General features: G+C 35.2%; 1 protein-coding gene across 1 annotated transcript in view; it reads right to left on the minus strand.

Moving 5' to 3' along the window:
- Nucleotides 1-24556, minus strand: part of pitpnm2 (phosphatidylinositol transfer protein, membrane-associated 2) — a 112565-nt gene that overhangs the window by 35823 nt on the left and 52186 nt on the right. Inside the window, 5 exon segments of the mRNA XM_073829172.1 lie at nt 66-161; nt 1691-2023; nt 7483-7716; nt 10434-10555; nt 10876-11090. Coding sequence (XP_073685273.1) covers nt 66-161; nt 1691-2023; nt 7483-7716; nt 10434-10555; nt 10876-11090 — 1000 coding nt within the window.

A 24556-nucleotide genomic window follows, 5' to 3' on the forward strand; every position in this document is an offset into this window, starting at 1 on the left:
CAGACTTTAGTAAATAACAGACTGCAATAAGCACCTTCTGAAACTGAGGATCAATCGTGTATTACCATGAGCGTCGAAGAACTCGTCGTCTGTGCTGTCCTCCGAATCTCTGGCGATGCTCTGCATGCGCCACTCAGAAATGCTGTGGCGTGAAGGACTTCCTGAACACAACACATTAAAGACAAATAATAGATCATTTCCCTTTTTAAAGAAGTCTCTTCTGCTCACCAAGCATTTGATCCAAATTACAGCAAAAACAATCAAATTTTGAAATATTTGCTTTCTATTGAATATATTTTAAAATATAATATATTCCTGTGATCAAAGCTGAACTTTTAGCATCATTACTGCAGTCTTCAATGTCACATGATCCTTCAGAAATCACTGTAATATGCTGATTTGCTGCTCCAGAAACATTTCTGATTACTATTATCAATATCTAAAACAGTTGAGCACATTAGAAATAAGAGATCCATGATCAGCATTTATCTAAAATAAAGTTAGAGTCAGTATAATTTTTTCTTTTATTTTGAAAAAGAAAAAGAAATTAATACTTTTATTTAGCATAGATGCTTTAAATTTATCAAAAGTGATGATAAAGATATTTTTAATGTTACTAAAGATTTCTGTTTGAGATAAATGCTGTTCTTCTGAACTTTCTATTCATCAAAGAAACCTGATAAAACTCAACATATTACTACTACTACTACTAATAATATTTTTTTGAGCAGCAAATCAGAATATTAGAATGATTTCTGAAGGACCATGTGATCATGCTAGAAATTCAGCTTTGAAATCACATGAATAAATTATATTTTAAAATATATTCAAATAGACAATAGTATAATAAACAATATTTAAAAAGGAAATATTACAATTTGAAAAAACTTTTAAAATATTTTAAGATTTTATTATAAACAATTGTATTAAACCACAATTAATTAATTCTTAATTTATTATAATAATATATACATATATAATACATATGTATAATAATATAAACATACACTTTTAAACAATTAATTTATATACATAATACATTTCTATATAATATACAATTATATTATATATATATTATAAGTATAATACAGTTACATTAATAATTTGTTAATACTAAAATAGTATTTTAAAAAGAAATATTCAGAAATCATTCTAATATGCTGATTTATTAATATTATAATCATTAATGTTGGCAATAGTTGTGCTGCCAAATATTTTTTTGGAACCTGTGATACTTTTTTCAGGATCCCTGATGAGTAAAAAGTTAAAAAGAACAGAATTTATTCAAAATATAAATCTTTTTCTAACAATATAAGTCTTTGCTATCACTTTTATCAATGTAACATCCTTGCTGAATAAAAGTATTAATATCTTTCAAAAATGTACTAACCCCAAACATAACATAATAAATCAGCATATTAGATGTGACACTGAGGACTGGAGTAATTATGCAAAAAATTCAGCTTTGATCACAGAAATTAGAAAAAGAAATCAGATTTTAATTATATTAAAATAGAAAAACACAATTTCACATCATAATAATATTTCACAGTATAATTTTTTTCTGTATTTTTGATCAAATAAATGCAGCCTTGATGAACATAAGAAAGTTATTTAAAAAACACAAAAAAATCGTACTGATCCCAAACTTTTGAATGGCAGTGTACATGTTATGTCAACGTGGACTTACCCCCTCTCTTCGAGGAACGTGAGGACCTGGACGAGGTGGACCACTGCTTGGTCAGCTCTCCTCGCGCCTGCAGCGTGTCCCCCATGTTCCTCGTCGTCCCCTCGGATTCGATGGAGCTGATGGCCTCCTTGGCTTCGTGCTCTTTCTCGGGGCTGGTGACGGTGCCGTTGTTCTCGCTGCCTTCTTCGTTGCAGCTGTATTGTGCCATCTTCTGTGCCAGAGCCAGCTGCGTCTCCAGCTCCAGCTGCCGGATGTCCTCCATGGTCAGACCGTACCACTCGTCCTGCCAACACCAGGCCTGCCGATGAGCGCGCACCATCACCTTCCTCAGCCCTGATATGAATATATCATGAGATTAACGCTCACAATAACACAGGCAACTAGTTCAGGGGGAGGTCAAATGTTTGCAGTCGACTTTTTCCATCTTCTGAAGATAACGTGAGTTGTGTTTGCCCATGCTATGTTTTTGCAAAGGTGTTCTGAATGTTTTTTAGTTAAACTATGACGAAAAATGTTTGCTGGCAAGCTTTTTTCCCATGGTCTAAACAAGACGATGACGAGATGACAGTAAGGTCAATAAACAATAACTGTGACTATATTAATAAACAAATACTGTGACTGTATGTTTTCTTATTGTTGTTGGCCAATGGGAGGCCTATGAGTGGAATGTCAGCCTTGTAGTGGTGGTCCTGAATAATGATCTGGCCAACTTTGGGGTCTCTATTAGCGCTTTTCCACTACACAGTACCAGCTCGCCTCGGCTCGACTCGACTCGGCTCGACTCGGCTCTGTTTGGTTTTCCACTGTAAATTGTACCTATACCTCCACAATAGTACCTGGAGCGACGCTGCAAGAAACTGCCGTGATGTAATCTTCTACGCGACACACACCCGCTGTCTGAACCTCCTTGTTTGACCACGGCGTATTCTTCCGAGTTGCCATAATATATAATGGATTGGATATGTCACGCAATCTCTGGCCAAACTTTTTAAAAATGACGGGGTTATTCTGGATACTATTGCTGGCGCGTGCAATGATGACGCAGTGAATAGTGACGTTTCTCTCTGACCAATCAGCAGTCTGCTGTGTTTTCACGTCACATTTAGTATCGCCTCAGCTCGCTTGGAACCTCGCCGGAGGTGGTACGAAAAAAAGTACCTGGAAGCCGGTACAGGTACAACTTTTACACAGTGGAAAACCAAACAGAGCCGAGTCGAGTCGAGCCGAGTCGAGCCGAGGCGAGCTGGTACTGTGTAGTGGAAAAGCGCCATATGACTAACTCTATAGTGCCACCACTAGTTCAAAAATTCAACATTAAAATGGTAATAACTCCTGAACCCCTAATTTTTAGAAAAAAATAAAACACCCGATTCCTCTCTACATGCTCATCACATTCAATAGCTTACATTAAGACTCCGCCCATTCAGTGTTGTTTTTGACAACCATCTTAGATTTAGTCTTAGTCTTATGGACTAAAATGCTTCTTAGTTTTAGTCAAATTTTAGTCACTTCTATATGTGATAGATTTAGTCAAATTTTAGTCGACGAAAAGTCAAAAAGGTTTTAGTCTAGTTTTAGTCAAAAAAAGGGAAAAAAGTAGTCTTTTAACAAATTAATGTAGGTCAGTAAGTATTTTGCTGTTGGGTAGTGTCACTTATAAGTTCTGAAAATTGCAGATCTATAGTTCAACACAATGTGAGCTTCCGGATCGACTATGTTCACCAATAATTACAATAATGAAGGAATGTTTTAGAACATAAAAGACAAACAAGGATGGAATGCTAAAACGGCTTGCCATACTAGTATAGCAAAGAGTATTTAATGCTAAAACGGCTTGCCATAGCGTCAGATACTTTTTAAGTTTTAATTGGCATGCACAATAAGCGGAAATATCATGCATTTTAAACGTCTGACGGACCACCCACTAACATTTGTGACCCTGGACCACAAAACCAGTCTTAAGTCGCTGGGGTATATTTGTAGCAATAGCCAAAAATACATTGCATGGGTCAAAATTATTGATTTTTCTTTTATGTCAAAAATCATTAGGAAATTAAGTAAAGATCATGTTACATTAAGATTTTTTGTAAAATTCCTACTGTAAACTTATCAAAATGTAATTTTTGATTAGTAATATGCATTGTTAAGAACTTAATTTGGACAACTTTAAAGGTGATTTTCTCAGTATTTTGATTTTTTTGCACCCTTAGATTCCAGATTTTCAAATAGATGTATCTCGGCCAAATATTGTCCTATCCTAACAAACTATACATCAATAGAAAGCTTATTTATTGAGCTTTCATATGATGTATATATCTCTATATATATATATCTAAGGTCTATATTAACCTTATGACTGGTTTTGTGGTCCAGGGTCACATTTGTCTATTCTCGTCTCGTCAACGAAAACTCACACACGTCTCGTCAAGTTTTAGTCATCAACGAGCCATTTTTATCTCGTCATCGTCTCGTTATCGTCATGAAAAAAAGTGGCGTCAACGAAATGATTTCGTCATCGTCATCGTTGACGAAAACAACACTGCGCCCATTACAGTACCAGCCATTTTGAGAAGTACAGTATTCAGTTTTTTTGCTACTCCTCCTTGAAAATTGATCCAATTCTTCCAAAAATTGGCTCAGATGATCTTTGGCCTAAGCTGCACAGAAAAGACAGAACATTTTTTTTTTTTATCTTTGTTCTAAAGTTATAATGTCGCAAATTTAACGAGTTAAACCCAAAATTGGTTCAGAGGCTACATCTTGGCCAAACTTGATTAATTGAAATGAAACTTGCTTTATCAACATCATGCTCTGAGGGTCCTTGACAAAGTTGGGAACAGCGTCACTTATGGGTCATGAGTTACCAAAAATGCACATTTTTGCTTATTTTTGAACAGTTAGTCAGAAAATGAGAAGTCAGAAAATTTGACATATCTGCACAAAAATTAGTAGGGATCATCAACACAATGTCCTGGAGGTACCTCAGAAGTTTGAAGACAGCGCCACCTACTGTTCCAGAGATATCACTTTTGATTTAACATCATTTTTTTTCCTGGGTTATCCTGATTCTGATGATATCCTTTGTCATTTTCCATGAATGTGCCTGTCGGCCATATTGAAGTAAATGAAAAACAAATTTCATTCAATTTTGTCCAAAATATGATCAGATGATCTTTGGACCAAGATTTTTTATATTCACTCTCCAAAGTTGACCGTGCTTCTGGTTTTTAATTTATGCTAGTTAGCTTAGCATGTGAATTGGTTAGACAACAGTACGGCCACTGGCTCCGATGCCTGAAGCCTGTTGTGTTGTGGGTTTGAGTCCTGTGTGATGCAGCTTTATAAAATTGTGCTATTTTGATTTGTTTATTATCCAGATCAGCATTGTACAAATCTGTATTGCTCCTGAATTATAAATAAATGTTTTTATCCTTGTTGCTTTTTTTATTCAAACTTCTGTTTATTCTTAGTTAATTCTCGCCAATAACTCTCTTTTCATGTTCATTCAATTTCTGCTGGTTTGTGAACAGAGACGCTCTGAGACGTACGTAACCTGAATGCATGTAACTAATTAAAGCACATATATTAAACCTGAATCACATACATTTATTTTATTAAATTGTAGCATTTGTGAATTCTTAATAGCATTATGCTTTACTATGATTTTTAAACAGGTTTAATATGTGGAATGTGGCACTTCCAGTATTTTGCTGATTATTCGACAACGGGCAAAATGCAATCAAGGAGCTTTCATGTGTGCGGTTGCCAAATATCAAGAGTTCCATTCCCATATCAGAGCTTCTGTTAAAAGAATACATTTTCTTCCTGGCTGCTTGCATAATTTTTAAAATCTGGCAACCACTGGCAATTGCGAAAGCACTGAAGATGATCTGAAAACACGACAAACAATTAAGCTAAGGTTTAACTGGTTCAGCTTGTCTGTAATCTCGACTACTTTGTTTGCGATTGTGGTTGCTGAATAAATGCACTTAACTCAACCGCTGTTGTTTTAATAGAGAAACACTTGGAATTTCACTGTTATACTTTTTTGTTTGTTTTACCAGTTTTAGGAATGTAGACAGAGAGAGTGCATAAGTTTTTGATATTAGTGTATATAATAAATAAGTACACTAGATGAGGTAAAATAAACCATGTGAACGAGTCCACATCTTACTGGTGAAAGTGCAAAACAAACAAAATGCTTGGACATTTAGTCGACTTAAACTTGACTAAACAAAACCAGGAGAAGGTTGACTAAATATAATAACTAAAATGTGATCAAATGTAACACAATACTTTCCTTAAGAAGTAACAAAGTAACATAATTAGTAACATTTATATGATTAATATGTAAAAGAAATATTTCTCAAAATATTTTCTCAAAAAGAAATATTTCTCAAAACTGCTATCAAGCAAAGAAAATGTTTAAGTTTATATATTATATATTGTATATTATATATCAACCTTTTTCCCCCATTTCATTGCTTCATTTCTAGTACTTTTGTGTATGTTTGTTCAATGTCACTTTTCATTCGTTTTTTTTTCCCCCCAATAAATTTCTCAATAGTTATTTTGGTATTTTAATTAAACGAAAATTAGAAATGGTTAATGCCTAGCTAAAATAAACTAATTTGGTAATACTTTACAATAAGGTTCATTAGTTAACATTTGCTAACTACATCAGTTAACATGAATAAAGACCGAACATTACTTCTATAGCATTTATTAAATCTTATATAATGTTAATTTCAGCATTTACTAATGCTCACAAGGTGTTAACATTAGATAAAGCACTGTGAACTAACTGTATTTTTATTAACTAACATTAACAAAGATTAATAAACAGTGTAATAACTGTATTGTTAATTGTTCGTTCATGTTAGTTAATATATTAACTAATGTTAACAAATCACACCTTAATATAAAGTGTTACCATTTTATTTAAATAAATTTCTCAATAGTTATTTTAGTACTTCAAATAAACGAAAACAAGAAAAAATATTCTTTATATTTTATTTTAGTTACTGTTTTTATTTCAAGTAATAAAAATGTTTTTAGTTAACTACAATAACCTTGCTTCACTGATGAGTCTGCATGTGAGATCGCTCAACATTTAGGGGTCGATGTGTGGTTTAGCTTATTTCCTTGCGCGATTTCCTCGACTGATTAGGATGTGTCAAAGACACAGTTAACCAGTCTTTCAGATAATTGAACGTGGTAATGAAGAGACGTGCAAACAAAATTGTTTTCACAGCGGCCAGGAAGCAGCAAGAGGAAAAATTGATAAAAATAAAAAGAAATCAGCCAAAGAAGGGAAAGAGTTTCGCAAATGGGGGACGGCAACAGCCCGCTCGCAAATTATCAGAGAAAGGAGCCAATAAACAAGCCGATATCAAAGTAATGAAAAAGATTAAGCGGCCGCGCGAACGGCACATGGAAAGGAAATTAATTTTGCCCTGATGTAGTCAGGAGGAGGCGGTTCTCCCGAGCGCTGATTTTCACTGGAGCCGCACTGCATCAATCTCGTTTTCATTAAGTGCAGGTTAATGATTAAGGGCTTTTTTCCTGACAGAATGCTTGACACCTGCTGCCCACCCACGCACAACGATAACAGGACGTTACCAAGCATCATTTCACGCGCATATGCAGCAGATGGATCAGCTGACTCATATAGAATTATTGGAGAGACAAATGTCCTCTCAGGGGGACATATGGTAGAGGACACCACTGATAATAGCACTGCTACTAAGTTAATAATAAATATGCATTGTTATATAACATGAAACACTTACCCACGTCGTGAATGAAGCGCTCAATCTTGGACTGCATGCCCCAGTATCGAAACTCCACTTTACACAACTTGTAAGCACACATGACAGGCAATTTGCCCGGGTTGTTATTGATTTCTGAGATCCAGTCGTCAGACAGGGGGCCCCGCTGGGTTTTATATGACTTGTAGAGTTTCGGGTCTTCCTCAGCCAGGTACTCATGAGGGGCGATGAATTCGTTCACAATATCGATAGGATCTGCGAAAGACCATTGGTTCTGTTAGCCATCGCGTGTTTTCGGGTGAACAAGGCACGAATGGTGAACAGGTTTATATTTAGTCTTTTATTGCAAACCAAATCAGTTCATCACAGAGATTTTATAGAACCTCCTGAAAGGTAATAACATGGGTATGAGGCTGTAAAACCTGGTTTATCTTGTTTGTCTTATGTGTCATAAAAGTTTTCTTTTATCCAAGCAGCTTTGCCATAACTAATCTAGTTGTTCTATTAAAAAAGTTTTGTTTAACAAAACTGACATTTCTTTTTACTCTTCTTTTGCTAACATGTAAAAGGCAACTCTTAAAGAAGCATCTGTCCATTTTTGTTCTGAAGTGAACTAATGTACTCATCCCCTTGTCATCCAAGATGTTCATGTCTTTCTTTCTTCAGTCGTAAAGAAATGATGTTTTTTGAGGAAAACATTTCAGGATTTCTCTCCATATAATGGACTTCTATGGTGCCCCCAAGTTGGAACCTCCTAAGAAGGGTCTTATCTAGCGAAACGATCAGTTATTTTCTAAAAACATTTACAATTTATATACTTTTTAATCTCTACACAGAGTACACACAGAGCTAGACAAGATGAGTATTTGAGGTTAAAAAGTATATAAATTTTTTTTTTTTTTTTTTTTTTTTTTTTTTGAAAATAACCGATCGTTTTGCTAGATAAGACCCTTCTTTCCTCGGCTGTGATTGTTTAGAGCCATTTGAGGCTGCATTTTCGAAGTTCAAACTCGGTGGCACCATACAAGTTAATTATATGGGAGAAATTCTGAAATGTTTTCCTCAAAAAACAATTTCCTTACGACTGAAGAAAGAAAGACATGAACATCATGGATGACAAGGGGGTGAGTAAATTTTTGTTCTGAAAGTGAACTACTCCTTTAAAGGAACTAAAATAAAACAAAAAATCTGCTGAAAACTCACTTTCAGGCTATTCAAGATGTAGATGAGAAATTTAGCATTACGTCACTTGCTCACCAATGGATCCCTCTGTAGTGAATGGGTGCTGTCAGAATCAGAGTCCAAACAGCTGATAAAAACATCACAGTAATCCACACCACTCCAGTCCATCAATTAACGTCTTGCGAAAGTGAAGTGAAGAAAGCTGCATGTTTGTAAGAAACAAATCCATCACAAAAGCCTTTTAACTTTAAACCATCGCTTTTGGCCAAATTACCAGTACAGTGAAAAAGTCAGAGTTTTTTCACATCAAAATCTGTTTAGATCTGTTTTGAACTGTTTTTGCTTAAAAATATGCTTTATATTTTATTTTAGTTAGTGGTTTTATTTCAAGTAATAAAAATGTTTTTACAGTTTTAGTTAACTATAATAACCTTGCTTCACTGATGAGTCTTTATGTGAGATCGCTCAACATTTAGGGGTCGATGTGTGGTTTTGAACTGTTTTTGCTTGTAAACAACCTCTCTCCTAATTCAGACGAGTCGAATTTTTTACTGAAGAAACCAATATGTGACCCTGGACTACAAAAACAATCATAAGGGTCAATTTTTTTAAATTAAGATTTATACATCATGAATAAATAAGCTTTCCACTGATGTATGGTTTGTTAGGATAGGACAATATTTGGCCGAAATACAACTATTTGAAAATCTCAATTCTGAGGGTGCAAAAAAATCAAAATATTGAGAAAATCTCCTTTAAAGTTGTCTAAATGAAGTTCTTTGCAATGCATATTACCAATCAAAAATTAAGTTTTGATATATTTATGGTAGAAAATGTACAAAATATTTTCATGGAACATGATATTTACTTAATATCCTAATCCTAATTCTTTTCTCCTTTTTGGCATAAAAGAAAAAATCAATCATTTTGACTCATACAATGTATTTTTGGCTATTTTTACAAATATACCCATGCTACTTAATAATGGTTTTGTGGTCCAGGGTCACATATTATAAACAGAAGTTAAAAAACCTTGGTGGGATGATTAATTGTGGATTACTGTGATGGTTTTATCAGCTGTTTGGCTCTCATTCAGACGGCACCCATTTACTACAGAGGATCCACTGGTGAGCAAGTGATGTAATGCTCAATTTCTTCAAACCTGTTGAAAAAACAAACTCATTCACACCTTGGATGACCTGAGGGTGAGTACATTTTCAGCAAATTTTCATTATTTTTGGGTGAACTATCCATTTAATTCAGAGCTGTAATCTTCAAGATTCAGTTATTTACAGTTGCGAGGTACAGATTGGTTTCTGATCTCGGGTTGTTTCCTGTTTGCAGACTGTCACACCGTCAGACGGCCTTTAGGTGTCTCCACAGCACACTAATGTAGATACATGTTTTCAGTCAGGAATGGAGTTATGTAACAGCATTCACAGGGCGCTTCCCCCTGCAGTGCCTGCGTCTGTCTGCGTTCGGCTCAGAAAGCCTCCAGTACCTGTCCCAGAGTGCAAAGGGGCGCTCGTGCAGCGGCACGTTACCCAACAGCAGCATGGTACTATGTCAATGAGGCAGCACGCTGTCTGCATCTTAAACACTGAGGCATGACTCGAGAGCTCTTCCTGCTGGATCGCTTGATAACACAAGCAAGCAGGGCTCACGTGTTAAAAAGCATGCTAACGGTGGGACCGCTTGGAAAAGCAAGTGTTCTAGATGCTCAGTTGTGGTTTTGCATTTAATAAAACAATCTATTAAGCAGAGTAAAAATAAAGAAGGTGCAACAGTACCTATATCCCGCTGCCTCCTTTCGGCCGAGGACATGTTGAAGACGTCATTCTGGGAACCCGTATCTGGTTTGTAGTACGTCTCGATATCGATGGAAAACTTTTCGACGAAAGGACACGTGTAGCTGCAGGACAGGCGAGGAGAGATTAACTCTGATGTAATTTCATCATATCAGTGTCATGCATTAACGCAACCGCTCTGCAAAGAGTTTAGACCTTCTTCATACTGGCATTGTCTATAACTACAGAGCTAAACTCAACATGCATTGATTCAACTTTCACTGTAAGGATCAAAAGATGCTTTAAGAATGTACACAGGGGTCTATTTTGATTCCATGATGACTTTGAGATCAAAACAGCAAGGCCTGACTTGAATGTTGTGGGTATTTACCGGAGTACTCTTGAAAGAGAGCCAGAGGGTTTTATTATTAGATAGTGCACTCACCGTGTGCGGGTGTATGGGTAGGCGTTCCAGGATTCCTCTTCCACACGAAGAGCAGCTTTTGGCAAGATGGAGCGAAACCAGCTTGGGATGTGTTGGCCGATGTGGTAAACCTTATGGGTGTACTGACCAGAGCCGCCTGGGCCGTCCGTGTAGGGTCGGTTCTCCAAGATCTCCACCCCACTGCCCTCGCCTTCGCTCTCTTCACGACTCTTTTTCTGCAGGGAGAAAAAGGTCAGGAGTTAGGGTTTGGAGACTTACAAAAGGACTGGACTTAGTCACTTATTTATAAATCTCTTTATGCAATGCAGATTGTTTTTAAAGCAGCTTCACATTTATACAGATGAAAATAACAGTGTTAATGCTGTAGAAATTATTAATAATGAAACCAATTCAATTTCAGCTATAAAAACCGCTCTGCAAAAGATGATAGTTTAGTAATAGTGTCAATGTTGCAATATTCATCAATTATAAAACGTGTTCAATTCAGCTATAAGCAGCTCTGAAGAAGACAACACTGAACTGAACTGACAAAATTCAGGTCATATTTGTTGTTTCAATTTAGATCAATAACTGAGTAAGGTTAATCAATTATGAAACAAATTGAGCTATAAGCACATTTACAGAAGGCCATAGTGTTGTTTTTCTGCTCTTGTCAGTTAATGTTGATTCAATTCAGCTGAATGAGTGTTGATGTTGCAAAGTTATAAAATAAAGTCATTATGAATTTTTTTGTTTCGAATAGGTTCAATAATTGTGTCAATGTAGCAAAGTTCATCAATTCTGAAACAAATTAAATTCTTCTATAAACTCTCCATAAGGAAAAAGTGTCATTATTCAGCTCAAGTCAGTTCAATGTTGATTCAACTGTCAATGTTGAAAAAGGAAAGGAAAAGGAAAAGGAAAGGAAAGGGGGTGAGTGAGGCCAAGTATGGTGACCCATACAAGGAATTTGTGCTCTGCATTTAACCCATCCAAGTGCACACACACAGTAGTGAACACACACACACACCGTGAACACACACCCGGAGCAGTGGGCAGCCATTGCTGCGGCGCCCGGGGAGCAGTTGGGGGATCGGTGCCTTGCTCAAGGGACTCACCTCAGTCGTGGTATTGAGGGTGGAGAGAGTGCTGTACATTCACTCCCCCCACCTACAATCCCTGCCGGACCTGAGACTCGAACCTGCAACCTTTGGGTTACAAGTCCGAATCTCTAACCATTAGGCCACGGCTGCCCCCAAGATAGGGTCATCATCCAGTTCAATTTAATTTGTCAATTAATTTCAATAACTGCATCAACACTGCAAAGTTCATCAATTCTGAAACAAGTTCAAATCAGCTATATAGACCTTTTTCCTGAGTAAACGATGAGCGCCGCCATTACGAAATCTAACGTCAGATTGAATGCTTTTCTGTTCCGGTTTGCATAGGAACCCATTCAAATAGCGTCCATCTGTTTTTAATGTAGCTAACGTCCGCAGCTTTGTGTCATCTACACACTCATTAAAGTGAGGCACTGACAAATGACGGTCATTGCGACATTGCCAAGTGATGGCGCTATGGAGCCATGTGCTTTTTAAAAACATTTTAATAGGTTTAACATTAGTTTATTAGCTCGGAATATACCCTAATTTGACTAGAAACAATGCAGACTGGAAATGCAAAGCATTCTTTCAGTTAAGAGTCGGACTTACTTCCGTGTTCAGGAAAAACGTCTATAGTTCAATCATTGTTTCAATGTTGCAAAGTTCAACTATGAAACAAATTCAATTCACCTATAAACAGCTCCACAGAAGGCAACAGTGTCATTATTCCATTTCAAGTGACTTCAGCGTTGATTCGATTCAGCTGAATGAGTGTCGAGGTTGCAAAGATAGTGTCATTATCCAGTTCGATTCAACTCAAATTTGTTGTTTCAATTCAGTTCAGTAATTGTGTCAACACTGCAAAGTTAATCGATTACGAAACAAGTTCAAACCAGCTATAAACAACTCTACAGAAGACAGTCATGTCATTATTCAGCTCAATTCAAATGTGTTGTTTCAACTCAGTTCAATAATTGTCAATGTCGCAAAATTCATCAACTATGAAACTAGTTTAACTCAGCCATAAATAGCTCAACAGAAGACGATAGTGTCATTATTCAACTCAATTTAGTTCAAATTTAATTTAATTCAGTTGAATGAGTGTTGATGTTGCAAACTTAGTGTTATTATTCAAATTCAATTCAAATTTAAATGTGTTGTCTCAATTCACTTCATCAACAGTGTCAATGTTGCAAAGTTAATCAATTATATAACAAGTTCAAATCAACTATAAAAAGCTATACGGAAGACAATAGTGTCATTATTCAACTTAATTCAGTTAAAATGTATTGTTTCAATTCAGTTCAATACCTGTGTCAATGTGTCATTTCATCAATTACGAAACAAATTTAACAGTAGCTCTACAGAAGACGATAGTGTGATAATTTGCTCAATTCTGCTCAATTTTACTTCAATTCAGTTGAATGAGTGTCAATGTTGCAAATTTAGTGTCATTATTCAAATTTCACTTAAATGTGTTGTTTCAATTTAGTTCAATAATTGTGTCAATGTTGCAAAATAAATCAATTATGATATGATTATTTAGCTATAAGCAGCTCTATAGAAAGCAAGTGTCACTATTCAACTCTGGTCAGTTTAATGTTGATTCAATTCAGTTTAAAGAGTGTCAATGTTGATATTCCAGTTCAATTAGATTCAAAATTGTTTTGTTTTTTCAATTAATTTCAATAACTGCGTCAACACTGCAAACTTCATCAATTATGAAACAAATTCAATTCAGCTATAAACAGCCCTACAGAAGACAACAGTGTCATTATACCATTTAGGTCACTTCAGTGTTGATTCAATTTAGTTAAATTAGTGTCAATGTTGCAAAGGTAGTGTTATTATCAAATTTATTGTTTCAATTCAGTTCAAACATCTAATTCATCCAAAAATAGCTCTACAGAAGATGACAGTGTTGTAATTCAGCTCAATTCTGCTCAATTTTACTTCAATTCAGTTGAACAAGTGTCAATGTTGCAAAGTGTTATTATTCAAATTACATTTACATGTGCTGTTTCAATTCAATAACAGTGTCAATGTTGCAAAATCTATAAATTCTGAAACAAACTCAATTAATCTATACGCAGCTCTGGAAGGCAAGTGTCATTTTCAGCTCAAGTTAGTTCAATGTTGACTTGATTCAGTTGAATGGGTGTCGATGTTGAAAAGTCAGTGTCATCTAGGTTCAACTCGACTTAAATTTGTTGCTTCAATTCAGTTAATTAATTGTGTCAATGATGCAAAGTTAAAGTTTAAGTTCAAATCAGCTATAAACAGCTCTAAAAAAGACAACAGTGTCATTATTCACCTCAATTCAGTTCAAATCTGTTTAATTCAGCTCAAAAATGGTCAATGTTGCAAAATTCATCAATTAGAAAAACAAATTCAATTTAGCTAAAAACAGCTCTACAGAAGTTTAATGTTGATTAAATTCAGTTGAACAACTGAAATATAAAGTTACATTCTAAAATTTACAATTCCATTAATTATCCAGCTCAATCCAGTTCCAGTTCTGTTCTCATCCAATAGTGTCAGTGCAGTCAAATCGATAATATTATGCTGGAAGCTTAAAACCTCCTTTGGAAACTCAATGTTAATGGAAGGTGACAGTCTATCCCAAAAGAGAATTGACTCCAGCCCAACAGAAGTCAACTTCATGCTCAGCGCTATTGGTGCTTGCCAATCAAGAAACGCCACACCTTCAGCTTTGTCAGTAAGATAAGCCAAGACTCAGTGTGATTGCCAGCAGAAAGATCCGTAAAAATAGGGTGCAGTCTTGGCATGGCTCCTAAGCTGTGAATTCTGGGAGAAGGCCCACTGTGCCAGTCAGAGTGGCACATGCCATCATATCTGCCTCGATGAAGAAGGTCATATGAATATAGTTGGAAACATCCGGTGGCTAATTGCTTACCAACTTACTTATAAAGCCATTAGAGACAAGTTTGGCCCACTATGGCACTGCCCAAATGGCGAAGGAGGAAAATTTGTCTGTAAAGATAAAATTCAGAACAGTGTCAAACATCAGTTTTAATTCTGTACAGCATTTTTACATTTCTGTTTGAACTAATCGACATTGATGTAGGTGTAATTATGTAATTTTTATGCGTCCTCTATGCTTAAATAAAAGACGGATGATGACAGGCCAGTGAAGCTGGCACACTCGCAGGGCAGATGGCCACACAGATCCCATCAGCCGTGACTCTGCATTAGCAAGATGATAGTGGGGTGATTAAAAGCCGACAACGCTTGCTTAAGACCTTCATTAAGGTGAGGTTTGTTTCAGAGACGCAGAAGAAAGTTATAGCGTTTTCATTTCGGCGGAGCTCTCATGAGACGACCGCATGGGCATTGAATGACAACAACAATCTAAAGATGGAAAACGTGGCAATGATGCTACTGCAGAAGCTGAAAGTATTTCTTTATAACCTAACAGGCAGATCATCACTGATGTAAGTTTTTTTTTCAATAACATTTTTATAATATTGTACATGTATTTGTATATGTATGACCTATTATTTTAACAGGGATTTTTTGTTGAATGATAGACAGAACAATAGAATGATAGAACGAAAGGAAGATAGATAGAACAAGCGAAACAAATAATATATAGAACAAATAACTGAACAAATGAATGAACGATAGGAAGATAGATAGATGGACAGATGGATAGATGGATAGATAGATGGATAGAAAGAATGAGAGTGAGAGATAAACCGATAGAAACGATAGATAGATCGATAGATAGACTGTGATAGAATGAAAGAGTGAGATATAAACCGATAGAGATAAAACGACAGACAGACAGACAGACAGACAGACAGATAGACAGATAGACAGATAGATAGATAGATAGATAGATAGATAGATAGATAGATAGATAGATAGATAGATAGATAGATAGATAGATAATTCAATTTACAAAAAACAAAAACAAACAAATGAATGGTTGAGGTTGAATAACTGAACAAATGAACAGACGATAGATTAGGGCTGGGCCGATAAACGATATCATATCGAATCGCAATAAAATTTATGTTAATAACGATGATAAGCTCTAGACTTTTTTTGCTCGATATGGATTAATCTAAGAGCCAATCACACAGCAAAAAAATATGTGACAACAGCCAATCAGCGTGCAGCGTGCGTGTGCACGTCAAAGTACAAAGTTCATTTCCTACCGCACTTTGCAAAGCAAACTTAACACCAGGACGAAACAGCGACGAAAGCTAATCTAACCTCGAGTTATTATCCAAAGATGTTGAAATTGTCAACAAAAAAGGTAGCACGAATTCCGTTATATAAGTGGTTTGACTATCTGAAAAGTGACTCAGCTCAGCCTGAGTTTGGCGCGATTGTTAAAACTGAAACCGAAAGCAAAACACGCACGCGCATTCAAAAGCAATTTTAATCCCCCTTGTTTAGAGAGTGACTCCCCAATGCACGCAAATTAGGCTACATGACATATCTAGGCTGTTATTAGTATGTAGGCTATAATAGGTTGTGTATGTCTATAGCTCTGTATTATGATTGAAATATTCGGTCTCTATTTGCACTTTGAATATTTAGAGAGTAGCCTACTTAGATTATGGCTGAATTGTCTGCGCTTTATACGATTAAGAAAGAACTGTGTCGTAATTTTTTGTTATTTATACTGTAGATTGTTTCAAAATGCAGTGTTTGCCTCTAATTTAAATAGCTCAACCTATAACAGAGAAAATAAACAATTTTGTTAATAATAATAAATAAACAAATAATTGTGTTACAAATTATGTTTTTACAATAATTTTATGTTTACATTATGTACATTTACTCTCACTTACCATATTCTGTCACAACTTTTAATTTTTAATTTATTTTAGTAAGTTGTTTTAATTTTTAAGGCCAAATCTGTAATCTGTTTTTGTTAATAAACTATACTTTAAAATGTAATTTAATGAACCCTTTAATTTTTGTGGCTTTAGTCATTGTTGGGATACTATTTTAAAGCTGGCAACATCAACAGCTTATATCGCATTATGTATCATTCAATATGGGAAAAAATGATCGAGATTACATTTTTGCCATATCGCCCAGCCCTAGGTCGAATACCTGAATAAAGGAACAAAGGACGGATAGACAGATAGACAGATAGATAGACAGATAGACAGATAGATACAGATCTGGCCATTAAAAATGCGTCTATTTTCACGCGGCAGCCTGCAATTCGGCACGCGTGGGCACGCGTCCTGCCGCAGCGGCTTTTTTAGATTTTTTTACAACGTTGTTGCACTTCATATAATATCCACCAGGTGGCGCAAGGAACAACATTCTGTAGCCAAACACCATGGCCAGCTCTAGGGGGCGTTGGTCACAAATACCAGTACAATAGTTCAATGATTCCTCTTTCCTGAAATTATGGTTCAAACCAATAGCAAAAAGATAGCCTATTCATAAGCAGGTGCAGTTGTATTGTTATTTTGTTTTCTTTCTTTGTTTTCCTGACGAACATTTATTAGACTGCATCGGAAACAGAAATGTTAATTTCGGTTATTTTATTTCTCCAACCGACAACTGACGTAAACCGCTAAATTCATTTTCAGGGATTAATTATACACAAGCAAGAAGCAGCATAAACATCAGAACCTCACGTGCAGAGCTTATGCACAGAGAAAAACCCAATAAACCTATATATAATAATAAATAAAATAGGCCCACATAAGAAATATATGTTTTTCTTTTCTGAATGAATAATAATTTAACAAATTAATAAGTAGCAAGCCTATATGCAGAATTTTAGGCAATTTCTGTGATGCGCCCTTAAACCAGCATCTTGTTTCCATTTTTTTTTTTTTTTACAAATAGCCTACGCGTTTTTTTTTTTTAGTTTTTTTTTTATTTTTATTGTGATTGTACACAAATAACAGAAATATGTAAAATATCATAGTTTTAAGCAATGCCGTACTCTTGAACGAGTATTGTAAGCTGTATCCACTTTATTAAGGGGAAAAAAATCAAGTGATCCTGACGGCGCCGCGGGCAGTTAAATTACTCGACAACTTTCACCTTCAGAATAAAATACATTAGGCTATATATTTCATCGTTTTAAAGCAACATCAAATTAAGATATGCATGTTTAAGAGGTAGTTCGTCTTTTTCTTTTTCTAAGATACACAATTTTAGATACACTGACAATTAATTTGAGAAGAGACAGATAGAAATGGGAAGGATAAATATAAACTACAGTATTTTTGCGATTTTGGTGCTTAGAAATTTATTCTAAGCGGGCCGCGGGCGAATAATATAGTTAATATAGCGCGGAGCGGGTGGATGCGGAATAAAACCTCGTGGAAGCGGGACTGGAAAAGCACTTTGTTATATCCTATAGACTATTTAGATACTTCATCATCAAGCAAAAATTTATTCATAAGCAGGAGCAGTTTTATTATTATTTTCTTTCATTTTTTTCCTGTTGAACTTTTATTAGACTGCATTGAAAATAGAAATGTTCATTTCTGTTTTTTTTCCAAACGACAACCGACACGTTTAGTTATTATTAACGACAAGATTGTGTTAAATTACATTTAAATTGAAACGTGGCTGTGACACATTAATAACAGCTAAATTCGTTTTGAGGGGTTAATTGTACACAAGCAAAAAGCAGCATAAACATCAGAACATCACGCGCAGATCTTATGCACAGAGAAAACCCAAAAAAGCTGTATGTAAAATAAATAAAAATGCCCATATGCGAAATATAAATTTCTTAATGAATAATAATTTAACAAAACGAAATAAAATAAAATTAATAAGTAGCAAGCCTATATGCAGAATTGTAGGCAATTTCTGTGACGCGCCCTTGAACCAGCATCTTGTTTACATTTTTTTTTTTTTTTTTACAAATAGCATACACATCTGTTTTTTCATTGTGATTGTACACAAGTAACAGAAATATGTAAAATAGCATAGTTTTGAGCAATCCCTTACTCTTGAACGAGTATTGTAAGCTGTATCCACTTAATTAAAGGGGGGAAAAAACGTGATCCTGACGGCGCCGCAGGCAGTTAAATAACTGGACCACTTTCACCTTCAGAATAAAATACATTATATATTTCAGCGTTTTAAAGCAACATCAAATTAAGATATGCATGTTTAAGAGGTAGTTCCTCTTTTTCTTTTTCTAAGATACACAATTTTAGATACACTGACAATTAATTTGAGTAGAGAGGAATAGAAATGGAGAGGTTAAATATAAACTACTGTTTTTATAGAGTTAAAAATTAATTTATTTATTTATTAGTATTATTACTATTATTATTTTGATTTGTTTTTGCGATTTTGGTGCTCAGAAATTTATTCTAAGCGGGCAGCGGGCGAATAATATAGTTATAGCGGGAGCGGGTGGATGCGGAATAAAACCTTGTGGATTCGGGATTGGAAAAGCACTTTATTGTTATATCCTGTAGACTATAATTCATCATCAAGCATGGGCGTTGGAAGCAAAATAAATGTGGGTGGGTCCTCCCCCAGAAAAATAAATTCTTTAGTATATGCCATTTTCTGTAGTCTGGTGCCTTTTATTTAATTTTTTACACAATGCAAATACTCCATATTTACAAATATTACAAAAGACGGCTGTTCTGCAACATTTTCAGTGGCGTAAGTGATAATACGAGTAACCTATCGTTTTTGACGCGGGAGACCCGAGTTCGCATCCGCCTTATGGTGAAATCATTTTCGAAATCGTCTCCCTTTTCACTTATATCACATCGGAAAGGCATTTGTTTATTTGTTAGTTAATGAAATAATTGAAAAGTTGAAATAAAGTATCAACTAGGGTTAGGTCACCTACCGTAAGTGTATCTGAGCACTATACTGTACTTTTAGGAGTGTTAATAATTAATTTTATTATTATTATTATTATTATTATTATTATTATTGTCTTTAGATTTGTTCTTACATTTTGATGCCGTACATTATTATGACGCACTGTCCATGCAGTTTTTTTTTTTTTTTTTTTTCTTAAAAACTAACTGAAGTGAAAGGGAAGAAACCCATGTAGATTTGGCCTAATGTCCATAAATAGGCTACTATAGCCTAGTATTATATCCTAATATAGAAAATAATTTAGACAAATAAACAGAAGGCTCACTTTTGAAAACAATAAAGCTTAGCCTATATGACTGACAACGAATACAACAATTGTTAAGTATCAAAAGTGCTCCAGTGAGTTATGCAATTTTTTTTTCACCTTTTTTTCTTTTTCTTTTTCTTTTTTAAAGTGGAAAAGTAGTTCTTCTATTTCGGAGAAGTTCATTAAGTCTGTCTCTTAACAGCTTCCAGTCACGAACTGCGGGTACTCCGACCAACGATCAGTAAAAGTTTTTTTTTATTTTTTTTTATTCATCTTTAAACAGCTCCGATTTACATCATTTTAGCCTGGAACTAGGCTTAAGTCTGTTCTGGGAAACCAAAGGGAAGTGTATTTTTTTTAATCAGTTTTCTGAAAAGTAGCCGTTAATGAGGCATCAGAGTTAAGCGGCATGCAGTATAAAGAGCGAAATGTTTATGAATGGCAGAGTGGGGGTGGGGTGGGGTGTTGAATGCTGTCTGTTGCCTTGTTGTAATCAACATTTGGAGACTTGGGGGTGCTGGGGGCGGATTCCGACTGCATTCAGTTGCATTTCGAATTCAGCATTCAAATGCATGCCAGGGAGAAGGGGAAAGCTTTCCTCACACGCTCCACTTTTTTCAAAACATTAGTGTCCAACCTGACACGCGGGTCAGTGGATAAACAACCCGAACCCGACCGTTTTCAAATAACCCACCCGCAACTCGGACCGCAGAATAAAAAAAATAAATATTGTACCCGACCCGCCTCCTGACCCGTATGTTTAATACTAAAGTGATTAAGCTGGAGATGCAGTCTGAAATATCCCGACATCAGAAATCCATTGGTGTACAAGCTAAAAAATAAAATTAAAATAAAACAATGTGTCCTGTTGTAAAGTCGTTGCCGTATTGTTGTGTATGAAGTTCAGATGTTATTATTTTAAGAAATATATATGTTTTAGGATTCTCCTTATTTTTGTTTTAGACATCCATCAATTACGGTGAATAAAAAAAATTCCGCGCTGGTGTAAACAAGACTTTCGCTTCTACTTTTGAGACCGGTGTTCTGACGTTTTTCTAAAAAAAAAAAAAATAAGAATTCAAAATTTATTGTCATAAAAACAGAAGGTGAATATAATTCAAAAATGTTAAGTATTTGCTGATTAAAGAAAACATGAAGGATGCCGCTTAATATTTGGCTTTTACGTGAACTTTAAAGCATATCCCTCATTCCATTTGTTTTATTTGTTTTGTAATCTTTATATTATTTTCGTGAAATGTATTTTTGCTCAACATGCATTTCTCGTGGCCACGAGTTTAATGAATAAACCAACCTGCGTGACATTAGTAACCCAGAATTATTTGAGATTTCGTTTTGAGTTAAGAAATTGTTTGCCTATATTAATTGTTATAGAAATTAATACAATATAAAATAATTATACAGGCGATGCTGTATATGCTAATGCTGTCTGTGCGCAATGTAGACAGCTTTCACAAGTGTTTACATGTATTACATGTTGGCCTCAAATTAAATAGCCCTGCAAGAAACATTTCATGTATCCCACAATCTTGTCCATTGACTGACCTTCTTTTTTTCCCATTATATTTGTATTATTCGTTTGTATTCGTTATTTTTTCCTTCATTTTGATCTCGTTACATAACATTCTGAATGTAAATGATACTGTAAAGGTGCTATGACTGGGGTTTTTACTGGAATGCAGTATAAAGGTTAAATTTAACATATATTGTATTTTATTTAGTCTAACTAATAGACAAATAACTGAAGAGTGAATCATTCACATAGTTTCATTTGGAAATAATTTATCGTCACACAGTAAAATAGGCCTACATTCCTTCTCTTAACTAAAGAATTGAACATATAAAATATGAATTGAACATATTTTATTTTGTTTAGTCCAATTAACAGACTAGACTATATAAATATTAAACTGTTTTACTGAGAAATGAATCATTCACGTAGTTTCATTTGTAAATGAAAACATCATGTATCGTCACACACGGGGATAAATACAATCAAAAAGTCAAAACGTAATTGGCATAATTGTCAGGCGTTAAAAATAAATAGCCCTAACCAGGTATTGAAATAATAATAACCTATAATAAGAATAAATAATAAGTGATTTAGAGCTATCTACTTTTTTCTTTATTGTGAATCGCTTAACCTAAATAACTTTATATATGCTATTTGGCATATATTTAGCAAATATTGTGAACTACAATTATGCCAATAAAGTTTTGACTTTATGATTGTATTAATGCCCGTGTGTGACCATACGATTTACAAATGGAACGTGAATGATTCACTCGACAATGAAACACTATATAGGTTATAATTAGACTAAAAATGAATATATGCCATATAGTATAATCAAAGCTTTCATGGCATGTCAGCATTTATCATTTAGATTCGGAATGTTAAGAGATCGAAATTAAGGGGGACATACTGAATATAAACGAATAATACATTTATTACAGAAAAAAAGGATCAATTAATGGATAAGACTTAAGGATGCATAAAATGTTTCTTGCAGGGCTATTTAATTTGAAGTACTTGTATGTAATAAATTCTTGATAAACTTTTGAATGCTGTCTACATCGCGCACAGACATTCGATTATACAGCATTGCCTATTGTTAATATATAACTTAATATTGAATTAATTCCTATAACAATTAATAAAAACATTTCTTAACTCAAAATAAAAAATATTAATAAACCTATCTCTGATAATCCTGGGTTATGGTTACGCAGGTTTGTTTATGCATTAAACATAAGGATGTCGTTACCTCGACAAAATAATCTTGTGGCCACGACATAATATGACATTCCCAGGAATTAATATCTCGTGGCAATGACAAAAAGTAATATGACGTTCCTACGAATTCATTTGTGTGGCCACGACAAACATAAGTGAACCGAAGGTGTCCCCTCCAGGTTACCGTACCTTTTAGTTTGCAGCAATGTTTTCAGCCTGCTCCAGTCCAGTGCGTTACATGACTGCCCCCTACTGATCATGTCTTTCCTATGTCATTGTATTTTCCGTGTTCCTTTGGAATACACCGGCGTCACGCGAGACCACTTTACTTCCCGCGCGCATTTTAAATGGCCAGATCTGTAGATAGATAGATAGATAGATAGATAGATAGATAGATAGATAGATAGATAGATAGATAGATAGATAGATAGATAGATAGATAGATAGAATAGAATGAACGATAGATAGATGATCAACTTCTTGTGTGTTGTGGCAAATTCAATTTAAATTCACACTCATGAATTAAACAGAAGCTAATTTTTTAATTCTGAATTTTGCACGTCTGACTGGCACAGGAAAACGCTGTGTCAAACGGCCTCATCCCCGAGGCGCCTCAGAAACGATCACTCTTGGCCTCTCGGTTTTCAGGGTTTTCTAATGCGTCCTCAATCACCAGATACGTGGTGAGTAATACATTTCCATTTTAAAAGCACCGGCCCGTGCCAGCGAGGGAATAGAGCTCGTGCCTCACTCAATGTCAGACCGCTGCTTCTCTCTCTTTCTGCCACCCTACTGTCAAACTCAAACTGCACTGTCAGGACTGACGTCAGACCGACACGTTCCATTGAGACCCATTGCAGGCGATCTGCAGGTCTGGAGCTCACATGTGCTGAGCAAGAAGAAACGGGCCGATCACGTCCTCTTGTTAGAGAGGCGAGCTGTCAGCAGCTGGAGGTGGCAGGAGGGACAGACAGACAAATGGCAGGCGGGACAGGGGAACGGGCGGCAGAAGCGCCAGGCTGCGGTATCTGTTTTTGCTCATCCTCCCAGCGTGGAGTCTCCAGCACTTCATTATGGCGCTGACAGATGACATCAGGCCCCGCACCCGCTACAATCAATCCCTCGCACAGACACACATGCACACACACCTTTGTGAAACATGGTCTCGATACCATAAGGCTGTGCAACAGAATCAGATTGAGATGTTTGTGCCTTTCAACAGATTTCGCTTCAGGACTCATATTTTTACATTAAATATTAAATGGCAAACTATTTGATGCCAAAATTGTTACCAAAACTGTATAAAAAATTTTTAAAAAAAATTATTATTTACTTAAATGAAAACAAATAAATTGTGCTGTCAAATGATTAATCGTGGCTAATTGCATCCAAAATAAATGTTTTTGTTTACATAATATGTGTACTGGCTATATTATGTATATATAAATGGACACACATTCAATATATATTTTAAAATATTTACAGGTCTAAATTTATATTCTTATAATTTATATTATGTATAAATATATTTAATATACAAACAATTTTTTTTTTTAAATATATGCATGATTGTGTGTGTATTTTTATACACAAATATACACAGTACACACACATTATGTAAACAAAAACTTTTATTTTGGATGCGATTAATCGTGAATAATCATTTGACAGCACTACACATAAATAATTGTTTTGCTTACTTAAGTAAATAAATATATTAATTAATGA

The sequence above is a fragment of the Garra rufa genome, chromosome 23 (genome assembly GCF_049309525.1).
Source record: "Garra rufa chromosome 23, GarRuf1.0, whole genome shotgun sequence".
Lineage (NCBI taxonomy): Eukaryota > Metazoa > Chordata > Actinopteri > Cypriniformes > Cyprinidae > Garra > Garra rufa.